At 34.4% G+C, this 20075-nt stretch overlaps 1 protein-coding gene and 1 pseudogene across 2 annotated transcripts; one reads left to right on the forward strand and one right to left on the reverse strand.

Moving 5' to 3' along the window:
- The first annotated feature begins 15760 nt into the window (after positions 1 to 15760).
- LOC111987159 (disease resistance protein Pik-1) lies at positions 15761 to 16738 on the forward strand. Of its 2 annotated transcripts, none has more exons than XM_065778530.1 (3): positions 15761 to 15872; positions 15992 to 16073; positions 16223 to 16738. In XM_065778530.1, the coding sequence occupies exons 1-3, from the start codon at positions 15867 to 15869 to the stop codon at positions 16483 to 16485; spliced, it is 351 nt and encodes a 116-aa protein (XP_065634602.1). In that variant the 5' UTR covers positions 15761 to 15866; the 3' UTR covers positions 16486 to 16738. The 2 variants fall into 2 exon arrangements, with proteins under 2 accessions (XP_065634602.1, XP_023874630.1); XM_024018862.2 differs by having other exon boundaries at positions 15763 to 15872; positions 15989 to 16073.
- A 216-nt stretch (positions 16739 to 16954) lies between these two features.
- On the reverse strand, positions 16955 to 19443 carry LOC111987154 (zinc finger CCCH domain-containing protein 63-like; annotated as a pseudogene).
- Positions 19444 to 20075: the final 632 nt, after the last annotated feature.

Here is a 20075-nt window from a genome sequence, read left to right on the forward strand (position 1 = left end):
TAAGCCATATTCATCCATCATCAACAATAAAATGAAAGCTTAAAGAGGAAGGAAGAGAGATGTAAACACAAACTAACACCGAGACGTGTTAATAAAAAGGAAACCGAAGAACTCAACGAAAAACCTCTCAGCAACCCTCCAAGTCGAAATCGATCTACTAGAGAATAAAGTTGGAGTACATGGATTACAAAAGACCCTCCAAGCCAAGTCTATCCCATGTACTTAAGCCCTCCAAACTCCTGCTACCAACTAACTTCGAGCCTTGTCTTCTCTAACTTTCCAAATCCCGCAATTCAACCCGATTACATCCGCCAATGAATGGCTCCTTCTAATGCTTTTCAGCAACACCAAAATCTCACTTTACACTCAAAATGGGTGTGGTATGTGTTTGGGCTAGCAACATCTCAAAGATCTAGAGATTGAGAGGTAGGAGTTGAGGAAAATCACAAGAAAATGTATAAATGATTGTGAGTATAACAATCTCTAACCCTCAAGTGTATTTTCTAGAGTTTTCTTTCTGAAAAGCACTCCTTACAATTTGTGGGTAATGATGGTATATATAGTGTGGATAAAGACTTGGTAAAGAAAAACACAACTTTTTTCCAAATAGAGACTTTCGCGGGTCCTTCACGGGTTGGCCCTTCCCACGAAACAATCACGAAAATGACAACCTAACATGACTCTTCATCTTCCAGTCATGTGCTCTATACGTGGCTTTTTCGCAGGTTGCTTCTCGTGAGCTACTCGCGAGCCAGTCGTGAAATCCACTTATTCATCTTTTGAAGCTTAATTCTTCACCGATCTCTCACACTCATCCCTTACAATTAAACTCACATACATACAGGGAAAATGATTGAAGAAATTACAATTAAATTTGGCACGGAATTAAAGCCAACACAATATAGTTGGAAATCACAACTTTACAATCTCCCCCTTTGGCTATTCCATGACAAAATCCCTAAACAAACTCTAGACTTAAATGTGAGTTTGGGAACATAAGGTAAAACTCACTCACACCTAAATCTAAAGACTATGAAGCACTTGCACCAAAAACACCTGTATCCTGAAACACTTACATATAGCAACAAAACTTCATTAAGCTCAAAGACAAGTAGAACACAAGGTACGTATAACAAGTAAAATGCGATCAAGATATCAAAAGGGATATATGACAATAAGCATAACTTGATCAAACATAAACAGTCATTATGAAATCACTACAATGAACATTTATCAAGTAAATGATCATGTAGACATGCAATGCAATTAAGAGCAATGCTAAAATCAATTGCATGTCCAACAAACACATGATGCATTAAAGAAACTAAAGCAATAAGCAATAGAAAATAATAAGCATCAAGAAACTGCTATAAAAACCAAGATACAAAACAGTACTGAAGAAAACTAAGTTTTAAACTGAAGTACTTGAAAGTTTTAAACGAAAACAATGTAAACATCCAGCAGTTATAAAAACATAAAGTAAACTAGAAACCACCAAAATAAACCAATACTATACTAATGTTACTACTCCCCCTCAAGCTGTACTCCCACTCAAGCTATGATTTACTCCTCTTTTTTGACCGGAATGGCCAAAGGTACTAGAATGCATCGGACTCCAAATCCAACTCTAGCTCCGATTTGTGCATCAAGTCATCAACTTGAGATGAGAGGGCAGTGATCTGGCCTTGAAGGTATGTGAATTGAGTCCTGGAGTAGTTGATATGTGAAGCTAGCATTATATGCAACTCTTCAACCCTTCCAATTAGATGATCAAAGCGATTGAGTGCTCTTGCTTGCGCTTGGGAAGAAGGTTGTGCAGTATCCTCCGGGACTGAAGTGAAATGCTTAATTTCCTCATCAGTGTTTCCTCCTTCTTCTATAACATCATCCCTCAGAATTTGAGAAACATCGACACTTGGTTCGAGGATGTGAGCTTTGCTTTGGATGACAATCTGCTCACTAATAGGGTCTTCCCTTTGCATGACCAGAAGCCCACTTGGAATCTTCACCCTTACCCTTAAAATAAGAGACATGACAAGGCTTGGGAACAGTAGAGTTAGCCTTGCATTTCTCTTTGTGATGCTTTTGATGAAGAGGTGATAAATGTGACCACAGATGTTGATCTCCTTTTGAGTGAAGAGATCAAATAAGAATATGGTTCTTGGTGCTAACAATGTCGTCAAGTTCTTCATTGAATAGAGGTTGAAGATCATGATGTAGGCCAAAGCACGCATTTCAGGAGTGAACTCAATGGTATGCAATGCCTTTTTCTTGAGTTGTCCACCAAGAACTTCCACGAGGGGCTCAAGCTTCTCCTTTCTCTCATCATATTGTAGAGATGTGTATGAAGTCTTGGGTCTAATCTCCAAGATCTCTTGAATTGATTCCCTTGAGATTAAGAACTCTTTCCCCCTAAATCAACAATTGATGTGATCACCTTCCACAATGGCATTGGCAAAGAATTCTTGAATGATATCTTCAAACACATTGCCTATCGAATTAAGCAACTTTTTCCATGTCCTTTCTTTGAGCACATCCAGAATAAAGGTGTCCTCTAGGGACTCTAAGTCCACAGCCCTCTCTATGAAGATTGGAGCCCGTTTGTAGTGATCAAGGAAGGCCATGCTAGCATCGTCATTTCAAAATGAATCTGAGGAGGTGCAGGGACATTTTGAAGACTTTTTGTGGCCTTTTTCTTAATAGAAGACATCTGTAAAACAGACACCAACACAAAGAAACAAAAACAAATAAAAACATAGAAACAAACTTGATTAGACACAAGTTAGTTCAAAAAAAGTGAACACAATAGTCCTAAAAGCATAAAAGCAATAAAACAAAGTTACAAGATCTTGTTTTAAGTGCTAAAGGTCTAACAAAACTTACATAGCATGAGTGAAATGTAAAAACATGTCAAGTGATCGAGTGTGTGCGTCAAGTGTTCTTGTGGTGTGCATGTGAGATGCAAGAGCAATGCATGACAAGACACTCATGGGGGCAAAATGTGAAAAACACACAACGAATGTTTAAAACATATTAAGGATGTAAAAACATAGTAATCCTTAAAAATTGGTACTCATCGGAGTCCAAAACAATGAGAAAATCTCATTTGGGCATTTTATCAAACACTTAGAGTGCATACAAGCCACTAACATGTAAAATAATGCATGACCATGTTGAAATCTTGCCTAAACACATGTTAAAATGCCACTTGAGGCCAACACAAACACAAATAAACACAATGGGACACAACCCAATCAAGAAAATTAAAATATTTTGACAAGAAAATAAGTTTTTCCCAACCCCTTTGAAAATAACCCAACCTTAGAAATCCTAGAATCTAAGGCTTAATCTAAGGATTTAAGAGTGAAGAAGTGTTAAAACATACCTTAGATGAGTTTTAGAGATGAAAGCTCTTGAGATTTGGTTGAGTTTTTGGAGAAAAATGTGTTTTAGGTTGAGAGGGGCACAGAGGAGGCAAAACATAAGGTTCGAAAAAACTAACACTATTTGGCCTTTAAAACTGAAAATCTGTTCATTTCGCTTGTAAGCTACTCGCGAAATGGCCTCTAAAGTACATGACAAGTTTTGCAGGAAGTTACTTCTCATGAAAGAGTTGCGAAAGAGTTAACTTCCTCATTTTCGTAGGTAAGATCTTACTTGCGAAAATGCCTCAAAAAGGAGTTCTTTAACAAACAAAATGGGCATTTTGGAAAAACTCTTAACACAAAAATGCTATACAAAAACACTTTCAAAAACATATAAAATACTCAAAAATCTTTTTGGGTTTGAGCATCAAGCAATTGAGTATACACATATCACATTTGAACACGTATAATCACAGAAATGAAATAGACATTCATTGAACATTAAACAAGTTTGTTATGTGTGTGGATCAAGTATGAACTAGTCCATAGTTTAGTATGAAGTTTTAATGATCAATTCAATCAAATCATACACAACTAGACCAATCTCACTTGTAGAAATGAACATATATGATCCCTCACCAATGTGTTTACATTTTGATTGAAAGCTTTTCATTTGGCTTCCATATTTCATACTTTTGATCAAATACAGCTCAAATTTTTAAGAAACAATGCCATAAACTTTTTGATATTTCTTTGATAAATAAGCCTTTGGCTTTGGCACCATACATTTTAATACAAATTTGCTCCACCTTTTCTTAGTTAAACTAGTTTTTGAAACAAAGCTTTTTCAGTTCTTTTCTCCTTTTAGAGATAGACATTTGTAGAGCTTTTTGAAAAAGAAAAAAAAATGTAAGGAGATATATAGGCGCAAGCCTACGCATGTATCAAGATCAAGCAAGACTATTGACTAATCATTCATGACAAGCTAGATCTATTTACAACAATCAAACATAGATTTCTAGATGTTGCTCACAAGCAATCAATCAAACTCAACATGTGATAAACACAACACAAGCAATCAAACTTTTTGAGATTTTTCATTTTTTATGGGTTTTTGAATTTTTCAACACACTAAAAAACAAAGTAATAAAGTAAGATCAACAAAAACAAGGTAAACAAACAAGGACCTACAAAAGAAACATGCTTTAAAACAGAAGCAATGACACAAGAATATTGCATATGTCATGATGCATGAAACTATAACCTTAATACATTGGAAGTAGTAATGCATGGGCATAGAGAGTGATCATGCATGAGTACCCTTCTTCACTCACATTGTACAAGTGTTTTAGGTGAGATCCTTGGAAGGAGGGGTATGACCGACATAACTTTCAAACCTTGGGGTGAAGCTAGCTAGGCATTGTGAAATGTTTTTCAACATCTCCATAACATCTCCAATGAGTTGTCTCTTATTTTCTCCTTTAGCTTGAGATCCCTTTGGCATTTTTCTTGAATTGTCTTGGCCATGCAAAGAATCAGCCTTTTGAGTGCTTAAAGCTTGAAGCAATTTGGCCTTGTATGTCCTCGCAAGCCACAATGATGACACAAATGCTTCACTTAAGGTCCCTTTGACTTTTGGGTAATAACTTCCCTTTTTCCTTTGATTTTGGACCAATGGTTCTCTTTACAACAACAGGCATTTCAACCTTGGGCTTTTCCACTTTGGGCTTTTCTACATTTTTGGCCAACACAAACCTCACTTCCTTCTTGGGTTCGCTGCTTGAGCTTCCTTCACCGATATAGTCTAAACCGGTCTTGTCATTTGAAGGTTTTTGAGAAAAGAGCACACTGTCAAGCTTCTTGGTGGAAATGCACTCCACTTTGATGTTTGCTTGGATTATTTCAAGTTCAAGGAACTTGATTTTAGAATAAGCATCCAGCAACTCTTCCTTTAGCTCTTCAACTTCACATTTAGCTTCCTTAAGTTGCACAAGTGTGGACTTGTGCTCTTCTTCAATTTTCTGCATCTTCTTAACAACATTCTTTGCAACTTGGACATATTTGCCATGATCTTCAAGCAACGCATCATACACTTCTTGAAGGTTCTTCTCACCTTCATTAAGATACACATCTTCATCTTCTGAATCATTAACTTCTTCACCTTCAGAATGTACACCAAGCTCATCAACCAAGTCACTTAACTCATCTCTATAATCAATGGTGGTAATTTCCATGAAGGCCGAATAGTTTCCATCACTATCACATTCTCCTTCCGCATTGGAGTTTGAGCTCTTCGAGTCACTAAGAGTAGTAGCAAGTACTTTACCATTTCCTCTCAAGTAGTTTGGACATTCTTTCTTTAGGTGTCCATGACCGTTGCATTCATAGCACACTATTCCTTGGGTTGATAACGAATCTTTCCCATCCTTCTTCTTGAACTCCCTCTTGTCATTTTTGGAAAATGAGAACTTCCTTGGCCAAATGACTTCCTATTGTTCTTCATCTTGAGAAATTTTCGGAAGTTCTTTGCAAGAAACGCCACATCCTTTTCTACATCATCTTCATCGGGGGAATCACCCATTCTCTCATTTATAGTTTTGAGAGCAAGTGATTTGCTGGACTTGTGAAAGGGCAGTCCAAGCTCATAGGTTGGGAGAGATCCAATGAGTTCTTTAATCTTTATCTCATCCCAATCTTTACTCTCCTCTATGGCAGTGATTTTAGCCCGGAAGCTTCTGGGTAAGGATCTTAAAATATTCCTCACCACCTTGGCGTCTTCAATCTTGTCCCCAAGATTGAGCTTGGCAATCACAATCTCTTTGAATCTCCCATAAAAGGAATCAAATGACTCATCGTCACTCATCTTTACTTCCTCGAACCAAGTAGTAAGCATTTGAAGCTTGGCATCCTTGACCTTCTTAGTACCTTCGCAGTTTATCTCAAGAATGGTCCACGCCTCTTTAGCAATATTCACATGCAAAATCCTGTGAAACTCGTCAGTAGAAATACCACAGAAAATAGCATTAATTGCTTTGCTATTGGCGTTTGCCAATGCAAGAGCAGCCTTATCCCGTTCGGATTTGGTTGTAGTGGGTTTTTCCCAACCATTTTCGACGAAATCCCACACCGTCTCATCAGTCGCACATAGAAAAGCACGCATACTTACTTTCCAAAAATCATAGTTACTCCCATCAAAGTAGGGATGTGCATTAAGGGATTAAGATCTATCCATTTCACTCGGGGTCTAGGATCACACTAGGATATTGAAATCTGACAAGTATACTCGCTCTAATACCAATTGAAAGCTCGGATTTGTGCTAAAATACAAGAGCTTATTCAAACCACCAAATAAAAAATACGACTAGATTGTTTTTACTCTAACTTAGACTAAGTGCAAAACAAGAGTAAATAAGTACAATGAACCGATAACACTACCCTAACTCATATTCATTCATCATCAACAATAAAATGAAAGCTTAAAGAGTAGGGAAGAGAGATGCAAACACAAGATAACACCGAGATGTGTTATTGAAGAGGAAACCGAAAAACTCGGCAAAAAACCTCTCTGCGACCCTCTAAGTCGAAATCAATCTACTAAAGAATAAAGTTGAAGTACACGAATAACAAAAGATCTTCCAAGCTTAGTCTACCCAATGTACTTGAGCCCTCTAAGTTCCTGTTACTAACTGACTTCTCGGAGCCTTGTCTTCTCTAACTTTTCGAATCCCGCCATTCAGCCCAATTGCATCTGCCAATAAATGGCTCCTTCCAATGCTTCCTAGCAGTACCAAAATCTAACTTTATACTCAGAATGGGTGTGGTAAATATTTAAGCTAGCAACCTCTCAAAGATCTAGAGATTGATAGGTAGGAGTTGAGAAAAACTCTAAGAAAATGTGTAGATGATTGTGGGTATAACAATTTCAAACTCCCAAGTGTATTATCTAGGGTTTTCTCTCTGAAAAGCACTCCTTACAATTTGTGGGTAATGAGGGTATATATAGTGTGGGTAAATACTTTTTTTTTTTTTTGAGAATGAGTTTGGGTAAAGACTTAAGTCTCTTCTAGATTTGGATGGTCAAATTAAGAGAACATAATCATACAAGTACACAGCACATGTCCATCACGTGCCATTCTTAGATTTGAAATCTAACCGTTGAATTTGAAGAGTGTAATGAAAGGTTAATTTTGGTAAATTATGGTCACAATCAAACGGTCGGATTTAGAGAAATGAGCGGTCAATAACTTATTATTGAATGTTACACCAACCAATAACTTATTATTGAATTTATATTTTGAAAATCCAACTGTTGGATTACTAGTTCTTAACATGCAGGCCAATTTTCATGCCAATCGGGTGTAATTTACCATTTGATTTTAACTCATATTTTTGCATTATTTTAAATTACAATTGAATTTAAAATTGATTGATGACATGGCTATTAATCTTGTGATCACCTTGAAAATTTTGTAAGCATGATAAATATATGAAGATAATGTAATCTAACGGTAGATTTGTCAAAATTCACATTGAATTAAGAAAAATAGGGTTGGGTTCAAGTTACCTGATGTAACTCTAAAAATGTTACACCAACCAATAACTTATTGTTGAATTCATATTTTGAAAATCCACATTCGATCACAGTTTCTATATGTTCTTAACATGCACAATTTTCATGCCAATGGCATATAATTTACCTTTGATCTTTAAACTCATCTTTTATGCGTTATTTTAAACAACAAAACTTGAATTTAATAATTGATTCATGACATGGCTATTAATCTTTGATCACCTTGAAATTTTGTAAGCATGATAAATATATGAAGATAATGTTATCTAACGGTAGATTTGTCAAAATTCACATTGAATTAAGAAATATAGGGTTGAGTTCAAGTTACACTTGATGTAACTCTAAAAAATGTTCACCAACCAATAACTTATTATTGAATTCATATTTTGAAAATCCAACCGTTGGATCACATGTTCTATATGTTCTTAACATACATGCCATTTTCATGCCAATTGGATGTAATTTACCATTTGATTTTTAACATGCATGCCAACTTTCCCAATCGCAGTTAAAAATTAAAAAAAAAAAAACACAAAAATTAATAAAATCCACACTATAAAAATTCTCATATTTTCATTAATCTTCGTTTTTTTTTTTAAAAGCATGATGAAGAGGGCCAAGTATAGAAGAGGGAGGCATGGAAGATGGAACTCAGAGAAAAGAGAAAAAAAAAAGAATGAGGGTGAGGGCGTGAGGCGGCTGAAGTGAAATGTAGAGAGTAGGGTTTTTATTTTATTTTATTTTATTTTTTATTTATGTTTTAAGTTGATGTATAAAACGAGTAATTTTGTAGGAGAGAAAAAATTAAGATGTTAAAATGTTTTTAGCAAGGTTCGAACCTGGGCCAAGTATAGTCACACGCATGTCTTACCACTAGACTATGGGTGCACATCTTGAAATATTTTGTACATAGTTATATTTAATACATATCGGTCAGTTTGATAATAGAAACTTAAAAAATGAAAAAAAAAAATTGTTCTGAAGGTTCGAACCTAGGATATGAAGTTCAAACACAAACATGCTTACCACGAAGGCAACATACATTTTATTAATGTATTTTACCTATAATAATATATATATATAGTCCTTATAATAATAATAATAATAATAATAATAATAATAATAATAATAATAATTTTAGTCCTTATTTTGATCATTTTTTTTTTGTTTCAGGAATATTCTAGTCATTTTTTAGGTATAGGGGGGTATTTTGGTCATTTTAAAGTTTCGGGATTATTTTCCACAATTTTTAGGTTTCGGGGTTATTTTGGCTATTTTTTAGGTTTCGTGGGTATTTTGGTCATTTTTTAGGTTTCAGGGGGTATTTTGGTCATTTTCCAGGTTTCAAGGGGTATTTTGGTCATTTTTTGGATTTCAAAGGTATTTTGGTAATTTTATGGTTTTTGGGGTATTTTGGTCATTTTTTAGGTTTAGGGTCTTTTCCTAGGTGACCTATCCCAGCGCTTTTGGAGCGCTGGAATAGGTTGACCCTATTCCAGCGCTTCAAAAAGCGCTGGGATAGCTCTTTCTCTGTAAAGGAATGGAGAGACCTGTCCTGGCGCTTTTGAAAGCGCCGGGACAGGTCTTTTCCCATAAGGGAATGGAGGGACCTATCCCAGCGCTTTCAAAAGCGCTGGGACAGGTCCCTCTATTGCCTTACGGAGAGAGGCCTGTCCCAGCACTTTCAAAAGCGCCGGGACAGGTCTTTTCCCATAAGGGAATGGAGGGACCTATCCCAGCGCTTTCAAAAGCGCCGGGACAGGTCTTTTCCCATAAGGGAGTGAAGGGACCTGTCCCAGCGCTTTTAAAAGCGCTGGGACAGGGCCCTCTATTGCCTTACGGAGAGAGGCCTGTCCCAGCGCTTTTAAAAATGCCGGGACAGGTCTTTTCCCATAAGGGAGTGGAGGGACCTGTCCCAGCGCTTTTAAAAGCGCCGGGATAGGTCTTTCCCATAAGGGAAATCAATAACCCTATCCCAGCATTTTTGGGCTTCCTATACCAGCGTTTTTGAGAAACGCCGCTATAGGCCTCCTATTGCAGCGCTTTGTAAAGCGCCGATTTTGAGCGCTGGTATAGGCTTATCTATTACGGCGTTTTGTAAAAGCGCCGGGAAAAAAACGCTGGGACAGGCCGATTTTTTTGTAGTGTTGATACAAGTAAGTTTCAAAGAATTTCCGAATTAGAGAATAAAATATTTAGTATCTAAATGTATAGTTGTAAATTATCGTTTTATATTTTCTATCAATCAGCTTCCATTATATCAATCTTCCCACCCTTCAGCTCTGACATTGAAAGTGAGACTAGTTCAGAATCTAACAAATCGTCTCCACGATTATCTTGTTCCATAGACACAATCTTCCTACCAGCCAGGTCTCCAATTCAATTGCCTCCACGATTCTCTTATCAAGTTGGAGTACAATCAATGGTTTTGTCTACTTATCCAGTTGGTGTGCTATATATTATTACCAACCTGGTGTGCCATATCGTTATGCATACAATGTGCACTATCATGTCACTTATGTGTTGGAATTATTTGATGGTGTCTTAGGTGTTACAACTTAGATTCTACAAATGGTCTTTGCAATCGAATTTTATTTAAGAATCTAAGTAAGAGCACTTAAGTATAGCAATGTGTAAGAAGTGTGAATTGATTTTCTATAGTTTCTCTCATTCAATAGAAAAGATAAATTTTTTTCTTAAACCATGATATGAAGTGACAATGAAATTATAGAGAAAGAGTGTTATTGAATAAGAAATTATATTCAGGTAATGTTAAAAAAAAAAAAAAATGGATCTAGTTCTAGGCATATGGTTTGTTGTTGAAATAAATATCTTCAATAATCTAAACCCTTGAAATAAACTTCTTTAATGGCATCCACGGAAATTCTATGAAATGAGCAATTGCTGGAAAATGGACTTCTAATTAAACTTCCAAGTTGACCTCAAAACATCTAATAAAGAGAAGATAAGAAGATCCAATCATTATTATTTACTAAATGAAATGAAACATCTCTTAAAACTTTATGCTTTATAGGCTGTCTTAGACATATTATGGCCCAAGTGGCCCACATTAAGTTTATTGTAACACAGATGCTTAATATCAATATGTAGTCATTCAAGAGTTTTTATTTATTTATTTATTTATTTATTATTATTATTATTGACGTAAGCCATTAGATCGAATCACCTAAACTTTTGTGTATGCCCTCTCTTTCATTCTCCCGCTTATCACACACAATCACACAACAATTTTAACAAATAGGACACTTTTGGCACATCTTTGAGCTATGAAATTACTTATCTTAGCCATAAAATTGATAGAAGTCAGCCAAAAAAATCAGCTAAACTCAGGCTCATGAAATTCAGCCTAACACCCATTGATATAACCATTAGGCCAGTCAACAAGATTGATCAACTCCGCCCACAAAGTCCAGTGCAATCCAATTTCTCAAGATTGACACGAAACTAGGCCAAGTTAAGGCGATTTGAAGGACCCATCACTCTAGTGATTATTTTCATCATCCAGCAAATTTAACATTCTGAAAGGTTTGTTTCTTATAAAAGAAGGCCTAGTTACTCAAAGATAAGACAAAATATTAGAAGTACAACCCGAAACTAGGCCAGTTAAGGCCATCTGAGGGACCCATCACCAAAGAATAATTATTTTCCAAATTTGACAAATATAGCAGGTTCTAGGGGCTACATTATCCTTAAATATATGAACCACATAGGGTTAAGTCAACCAATTTACCCCAAATGGCAAAGGTTCAAATTGACTCAACTGTTATTTTCATCAGCGCAGAAATCTACAAAGATGAATTTTTGCCTAACTTGTGCATGCGATATCTCTCAATCTGAAGATAATTATGATGAGTCGTTTGTTCCAAGACGTTAACAATTGATCATACTTCATAAAAATATCATCTTTTTTTGCATAATCCATGGCTGAAACTAATAGTTTTTTGCACAGACGCCCAAGCAAATCAGTTTTGAATTGTTTCAAGGCATAGACAATTGATCGTACTTCATAAAAGTAACAACTTTTTACGTAATCCATGGCTAAAACGTAATAGATTTTTGCACAAAGACACCCCAAAAAATCAGTTTTGGACCTAAAAAGTGCATTTTGTTCAATTTGTTCTAACTTTGTGAGTTTATTGCTTTTCCGGCCTCTATTTTGTTCAAGTAAGGTGTCTTTGGAAAGGTTCTATGTCTATTTTCTAAAGATATCCACTCTATTGTCTCAATCTTCCGATTTGGCAAGTTGGAGACTTTGGAAGATGGCTCCAGAATCAAGTTTATGCATAAAGTTTTCATTTTAATATTTTTGGTAAATTATTTTTATTTAATTTTGCTTTTGCGTTTTCTGCCTTTTTTTTTTTCTTTTTTCTTTTTTTTTTTTCCTGCACTTGTTACCGCTTTTAGAGACAAATTTTACTGTTTATGAACAGTGCGCACACGGTTTATGCACTGTTCACGGATCCCACAGCACTATTCACCTATTTAAAAATTATTTTGTTATAATATTTTCAGTTTTTAGTTTTCAGCAAAATAAGTTGTATCCAAACAAATCCTAGGTCAAAATAAGATGGAATTTGGTGATGGGTTGAATTTTGGGTTAATTTTATTGTTGACTAGCTTGGTCAAATTTTGTCAAAGCGAATCCAACTAAGGTAGTTTAGAAATTTCGGGTCTTCGAACCATGAAATTAATTTATCGAACATTCAATCGGGACAAATTAAATAATTAATTTAATGTAATTCCTTTTTTTTTTTAATGTCAAAATTAAGTACAATTTTTCGCTTTTTAGTGTTCAAATTGGTATTTTGGCAAGCAAATCAAGGCTCAATAGAATACGATATCAACTATATATTATAACCATTTTGTTTTAGGTATCATATATATTTTAAGTTTAACTGTAAGACGATATTAGTAATTGTGTTATGTGTAAACTCAAAAAAGTTTGTATAATTGCATATAGAGGTTACACATATCTTGAGATAGAGAAAATAATTCTTAACAATTTGGAATAGAACTTGACTATTCATATACCTACACGTTTCTAGCTCACATGCAGCTTATTGCATTCAAAAAAAGACACCTGCTTGATCAATACATTGGAGTATTACTCTGGCTTCTGAAAGCCACAACTGACATAAGTATAGTTTGCCTTCCTATTATTCAATTTCTTTTTTATTTCTTAGCATTTTTTTTTTTTTGAGAAACTTTTTATTTCTTAGCCTACAGCTTGTTTATCCATTTTGTTTCTAAATTAGGGATTGTGCTAAACAATTGATGTGGCTCCACAAAATGGCCATGAAAAGCTAGGTTTGATTATTTTCGAGTTAAAGCTCTTTCACTACTTTTATCGGGTTAAAGTTCTTTCACAATAACATTTCAATGATGTGTTGTACATTTTGTTATTAGTTTCCTTCAATATTTTAATTATTCTCATTGTAAAAAATTGTAATTTTTAGTGTTCTATTTTATAATAAAAGTTGTATAATAATTTTGGTCATACAATATGCATTTACAAATTCGAAAATTACATGATACAAAAACTAATATAGATAGACATGCTTCATGCCTATTCAAGAATGCAAATATCATTTTGATAAAATAAAAAAACAAATATCCTTCCATTATTTTTTTTAATATATATATATATTCTTGATTGGGTGTTATTAAATTTATTTTTTCTTTTGTTAGACTTTGTTTCAAATGCTGAAATAATTAAGTTTGAGCAAGAATACCACAATTCAAATCAATTGTTTCTCCTATAAATCTTAGAAAAATGATAACAGAATTTCATTATCCTTAAATAATTAGTGCACTAAAAATAATTAATATGGAAAAATAAATGTATTTAATATAGCAAAATAAATGTATTTATCCTATTAGATAATTAATGCATAACTATGGATAATTCATATATATGCATTTACTTATTTGACTAATTCAATGAATTAATACTTTGATATAAATGCAATCTTTTGTTAAGGTAAAATCTTAAATTAATAAAATCTCAAAAAATGCATCACATGGTAGAAGTTCATGTTCTCTCACATGATATCTTTACTTATATATATTGAAGTGTTCTTCAAATAAATGAAAAAGAGTAAGGTTCCAAATCGGAAAATCAATCAAACGAGTAGGAACTAGGTTGAACACGTCCAATAATTGGTCATGCCGCGTTCGTTTCAATCATTTCAACTGTTTTCCTATATAATCAAGTGTTTTTGCTTTAGGAAGTAGTCTTTTACATTTTTTTTTTTAAGTGCTTTTGTACGGTCATTTGTCTTGAAAGCTTGTAACTTTTGACTTAATTTTTCTTAAGGTTGGCAGATTAGTTACCCAAGAAGTTGTTACAACATTTTACATGATTACTTTTGATGATGTCTAATAAAAGTAAATTTGTTGGTAGTATTGCTCTTAAGTTAGGCAAAAGACTTGCTTCTCAAAAAAGAAAAAAAGGTTAGGCTAAGGACGATTTTTTATTTTTTGGTAAATAGCTATGGACGATACACAAAATTATAGGAGTCTTCAATGGTATCTCAACTCAAATGTCTATTATGGTTTCTATGGTCAATTTAACTTCAATTATTAACAAATATTATAAAATTCTTGTCCTATAAGAGTTTGTTATTATTTTCCAAGAAGAACAAATAAACAAATTAAAATTAAAAAAAAAAAAAAAAAAAAGAGAAAATGGGTTATCATGTAAAATGATAAATTTTATTTTCCGATGTTGCCTAATACTATTCAATGTGATATAGTCACTTTTCATTAGAAATAAAAAAAGTATTAGGGAAGTGTAAAATTTACCCTTATCATTTACAATGAATCCATTTTATAGTTTAAATTATATATTACATACTTAAGGATATATGTAGTGCCAAAATAAGGTATATCTAGGAATAAAAATTAAATTACAATTTTTATATTTGATCATAATAACTGTTTTAAAAACCGGACCGGTCGGTCCGACCGGTTCAATCAAGAACCGGGAGCCACTTCGGTCCGGTTAAAAGCTCCAAAACCGGTCAATAACCGTCAACAACCGGAAAATCGGCCAAAAATCGGTCAAAAACCGGGGTTGAACCGGAAATTACAAAAAAAGGGTTCTATGACCGGTTCGGTTTTTAAAACCATGATCATAATCAAATAAAATTTCACGTGAAATGATTATCCTGTTATGCTTTTACTCAACAAGAGGCATGAATTTGAATGGAAGATAATCCCCCATTTCTGAATTCATGTCTACTGGCAGATGCAATCATGCAAATAGAAATATCTTGTAATCCTATAGCTTTCGTTGTCCTCATTACTTTTTGTACTTTTTTATTTATTTATTTATTTTGAGTTTCAACCTAAAAGGTCAACTTTTAATGATAATTTTTTATCATCAGATCAAAATATTGATCAGTTTTTTTTTTTTGTGTAGACGAAAATTGAACCCAAGATATTTTATTCAACAATCAAAGACTTTACAAATTTTTTTTTTTGAGAAATAAACACACACGCATAGAGGGGAGATGGAAAGGGGTTCGAACATAAAGAAAACTTTACCAATTAAGTTAACTGAACACTACACTTTTGTACATATTTATTTTTGAAATAAAATTGTCATCTTTATTAAAAGAATTATTTATATTTGACCGGGGTCAACTACAAGTAAAAAGCCTACGCTGACCGCGTCATCTGGGTTCATAAAGAAACCGTGTGAATGTGAAAGCCGCTTAAAGTAGTAGACCCAAAACTTTTCTAGAGAGGACAAACAAAATGTTGTTAAATGGAAACATAATCCTATATATATGTCCCTCCCTTTCAGCTTGTTTGTCATATCAAGCTTCGACACCCAGAAATTATAAGCCATCTAAAACATCACCCTGCTCCTCCCTGATAAGAATTTGAACTCTCTGACGAAGAAAATGAAGGTAGTGGTGAATACCATGCTCAACAATGATTTAGAAGTTCTGTTCCTTATGAACTTCCAAATTCCAATCATGTTATGTAATGTAATACTAACTGCCACTAATTAACTTTATTGCAGCAGAAGGTAGTGATCCGGGTGAACTTAAATAGTGGCAAAAAGAATGCTCGGACCAAGGCCTTGAAGATTGCAGTTGGTGTACAAGGTAATCATTTTTTTTCTTTCAATTGTTAACATTGAACCAAATTTACATGCTCTTTACGTACTTGTTTTCTCTCCCAATTACTTCAACTAAGCTCAACAGAGTTTCATTTAGGAATTTAAAATTAATGATCTTTCTTTTCGGTGCTTTAGGTGTTGAATCAGTATCTTTGCAAGGTGAGGATAGCAGTCAAATTGTTGTTGTTGGGAATGACATTGATTCAGTCCACTTGACATCTTTGCTGAGGAAGAAAGTTGGATCTGCTGAGTTAATGAGTCTCTCACCAATCAGTTATGAGGGAGACACACACAATGGAATACAATCAATGGTTTGGCCAGCTTATCAAGCTAGTGTGCCATATTATTACACATATGACGTCCCAGATAACAACCAAGACTCTTGTACTATTATGTGATCACGTGTATGAATTTTGTCAATGGCTAAAACATAGGTAGAGTGTCTTAAATGTTGTAACTTAGATTCTACATACTATTCATGCCATTGGATTTAATTCAAAAATCACAAGTAGAGCACCACGTGTAAGTGTGGAATGACTTTCTATGGTCTATCTCTTTAATAGAAAAGAAAAATTTTGTAAAAGAAAGTGTAATTGACTAAGAAATTATATTCATGTAATCTAATAAGAAATAAGGATCTAGTTCAAGGCATATGGTTTTGTTGTTGAAATACGATTCTTCAGTGTTATTTGCAAAAGTTCTCTAAACTGAGCAATGGCTAGAAAATGGAATTCTAAACCTCTTAGTAGACCTCAAAAACATCTAATAAAGTGAGTAGAAGGAGATCTGAATATGATCAAATCCCACTTTATTTTGTAACTTTGTTCACCTCAAGGGGCAGTACACAAAAACTACTAAGACAGTAAATTCAAGATGGAAAAACCTCACCCTTGCCTTAGGGTATATAATGAAATAAAAACACTACATTGTTTTATCCTCAAAGTTCTTAATAACATGAATTTCTAAACTCAAAATACTGTACATTGGAAAATTTACTCAAAATACGCATTACTGTACATTGGAAAATGTACTCAAAATACTGTACATTGTTTGCCATGACTAATAAAAACCATGCTTTTACTAGTCTTGGGCACGTCTTAGCCATTAGTCTGCTAGCCATGTATACACTGTCAGCAAACCAGTCTGATCTCTAATAAAAAAGAGGCCCGCAGGACCTATTTTTCCTTTACCAATTGAGTTTTTGACGTAACAATACAATTTTCCTTTACCAAACCAATAATAACACAGCTCAACGACTGTAGCACACCTCAATTACTTAAGGGGGGAAGCAAATAAGAAAGTAAATGAAACTAATTGTGGTTCGATAACTTTCGTGCTCTTCACTGTGAGTATAGATTACTTCCAAGCTGCCATCCTCAGTAGAAGCCCAAATTTTATTGTGCAATCCAATGAACCAGAGAACAAATACATATCCCAGCACATGAGAGACTTCACAACATCATCATGCCCATTCAGTGTCATAATACACTACCAATTTTCATGATCCCAAACCTGAAACAAAAAATAAGATCAGAAATTATTAGTATTATTTTTCTGACAAATCAAAACAAAATATACAATCCTTGTGCACATATAAAGAAAATGACAACTACAACAAAAACAAAAGGGATAGTTAGTTAATTCAAATCATATCAGTACCACATAAGATAGATATTGCTATGTTTTACAGAGTAGAACTTAATCAATTTAACTTAAATAATTTAGTCACTAAAACAAGGATATGTTATTGTTGCCAGCAAAATACATGAGGGAGAGTACATCATATTGGTTCAATGCAAGATTTGAAAAGGGTAAATTTGGAACAAGAACAACACAGAGCTACTAAAAAAAAAAGGTCAGGGGAAAGATGTAACGGCATAAAAGATGTAATCAATGGTGTAACAACATAAAAGATGTAAAAGATGGACCAATGATCTTAAATAATCAAGCTCTCTTCAAATACTAACTACTCACAACATAAAAGATGTAACAACAGGGGAAAAAATTCTTAAAGAGAAAAAACTAACCCTTATTGTGTGGTCCTTGGAACCTGAGTACAGCCTGTTGCCTCCTCCAACAACTAAAGATGTTATACCATGTTTATACCATGTGTGTAACCTTTAAGGGTTGCAGCAAGTTGAAATGTAAGATTAGTTTCATAAGTGCCTTTCCATGCCAAAATAACACCATCCTGCAATCAAAAGTAATACTAAAATAATTTCGGACCAACTTCAATTAGAATATAAGTGATGTACACAAATGAAACACACAACACCAAAATCTAGTGAGACCTCGAGCATCAACATTGGTCTTTCAACACCCCCCCTCAATAAGTAAGCAAGTGGCTTTGACAGTAGTGTCTCAGCCCCAGTTCAAACCAGGAAACTCTAGTGTGTGAGACAAGCATGATAACCAACTGCACCAACCCCAAGCATCTGCTATGGATATCACTCACAATATCGGAGTACATTGAATAACAAGAGATAAGTTCTTGCTCAAAAAACTAAAAAAAAAAAAAAAAAATTTGAAAAGAGCAACACCCTGAACTCAACATTGCCCAAATTTAATCAAATAGAAAGAATAAAAGCTAGTTAGAAAATGCAAGAATTCTAAACTTGTCAGCAAAGTAGCTTACCTCTACCCCAGCAAAAAGCAAATTGTAAACAGATTCCAATGCATTGACTTGCCCAACAGGTCCATTGAGACTGCATTCAGCACCTGATTCAGTATTCCACAGCTGCAGCATCACCAACATGCCAAATCAAGGTCACATCTTGAACTGACAAAACCTGTAAAAAAAATTTAAAAACATTACTCAATTTTAAGCTCACCTTCACAACATTTGGCATGCCAACAAAGAGCCATGGGCCTTCACTACAAACAGATCCAACTTCGCCACCAAGGTTAATCACGTTAGCACATTGACCAGTATGGCAGTCCCAAAGCCGAATTGTTGCGTCACTGCTACCTGAACAAAGCTTGTCGCATCTTTTAGGAAGTGCAATTCCATCGAGTGCCTGTTATCAGAAAACTCATAAATATGAATTTTCAAAAACAACTTTCTCTATCTAGGATATAATTTCTATAAACCAATTGTCATTTATGAATCCCATTGCAAAATTAGCAGCGAAGCATAAAATCCTCCATTCTCTTATTCAGGAACAAATCAAATTTCTAAAATCTAGATATCAGGATTGGGCTATATTAGTATTCAAATGATGAAACAACTAATTAGGCTAAAATTTGCATATATTGTTGCTGTTGTTGTTTAAATGTCCTCCTCGTCCTGCTCCTAATCGATCAAAAACAGAACTTTCTTTTCCCTGTTGTCCTCTTTTTGCAGTTTTAATCTCCATACTATAAATACCCACAAATAATAGGAGTAGGAAACCAATGAATAAAGCATTCCACAAAGCGAAGCAACCAAAAACAAAAATCAATCTCTTTCTTCCATGGAAGAAGATCCAATTCCAAATCAAAGACCCTACTGCAATCAAGAAAATCCTCGCTAACCCATCAAGGATTTTAAAATTCTCTGATCTGACAAATCAGAAACCCTACTAAAAAATCAAAAAAATTCCCTGTTCCGCCCAATCAATTCCAAAGAAACATAAATTTTTTAGGATTCTTGCTATAACAGTAACCCTAGAGAAACCGAAGAATCTTGAAATTCTGATTTGGCAATAACAGCTTATTAAAAACAATCCAACTATTCCATAATCCCTCATGAAAATACATAACAAAATACAAACTTCCAAAACCTAATCGCCGATCCATCGGCAAACCCTAGAGAAATTGACGAACGTGAAAATAATATACTTTCGTAACATTGTCTAAGGCTGAGAATAGATTCGATCATTCCAAAAGCCGGTGCGATCATAGCTAAAGAAATTCTAAATCTAAATCTAAATCTAATTGCAATAGCAAACCTGAGAGATTTTGAAAATCGAGCCGCCGAGATCTTCCTTCAATCAGAAACAATCTCTTT

This window comes from Quercus suber, unplaced genomic scaffold, assembly GCF_002906115.3.
Source record: "Quercus suber isolate HL8 unplaced genomic scaffold, Cork oak 2.0 scaffold_185, whole genome shotgun sequence".
Taxonomy (NCBI): Eukaryota; Viridiplantae; Streptophyta; class Magnoliopsida; order Fagales; family Fagaceae; genus Quercus; species Quercus suber.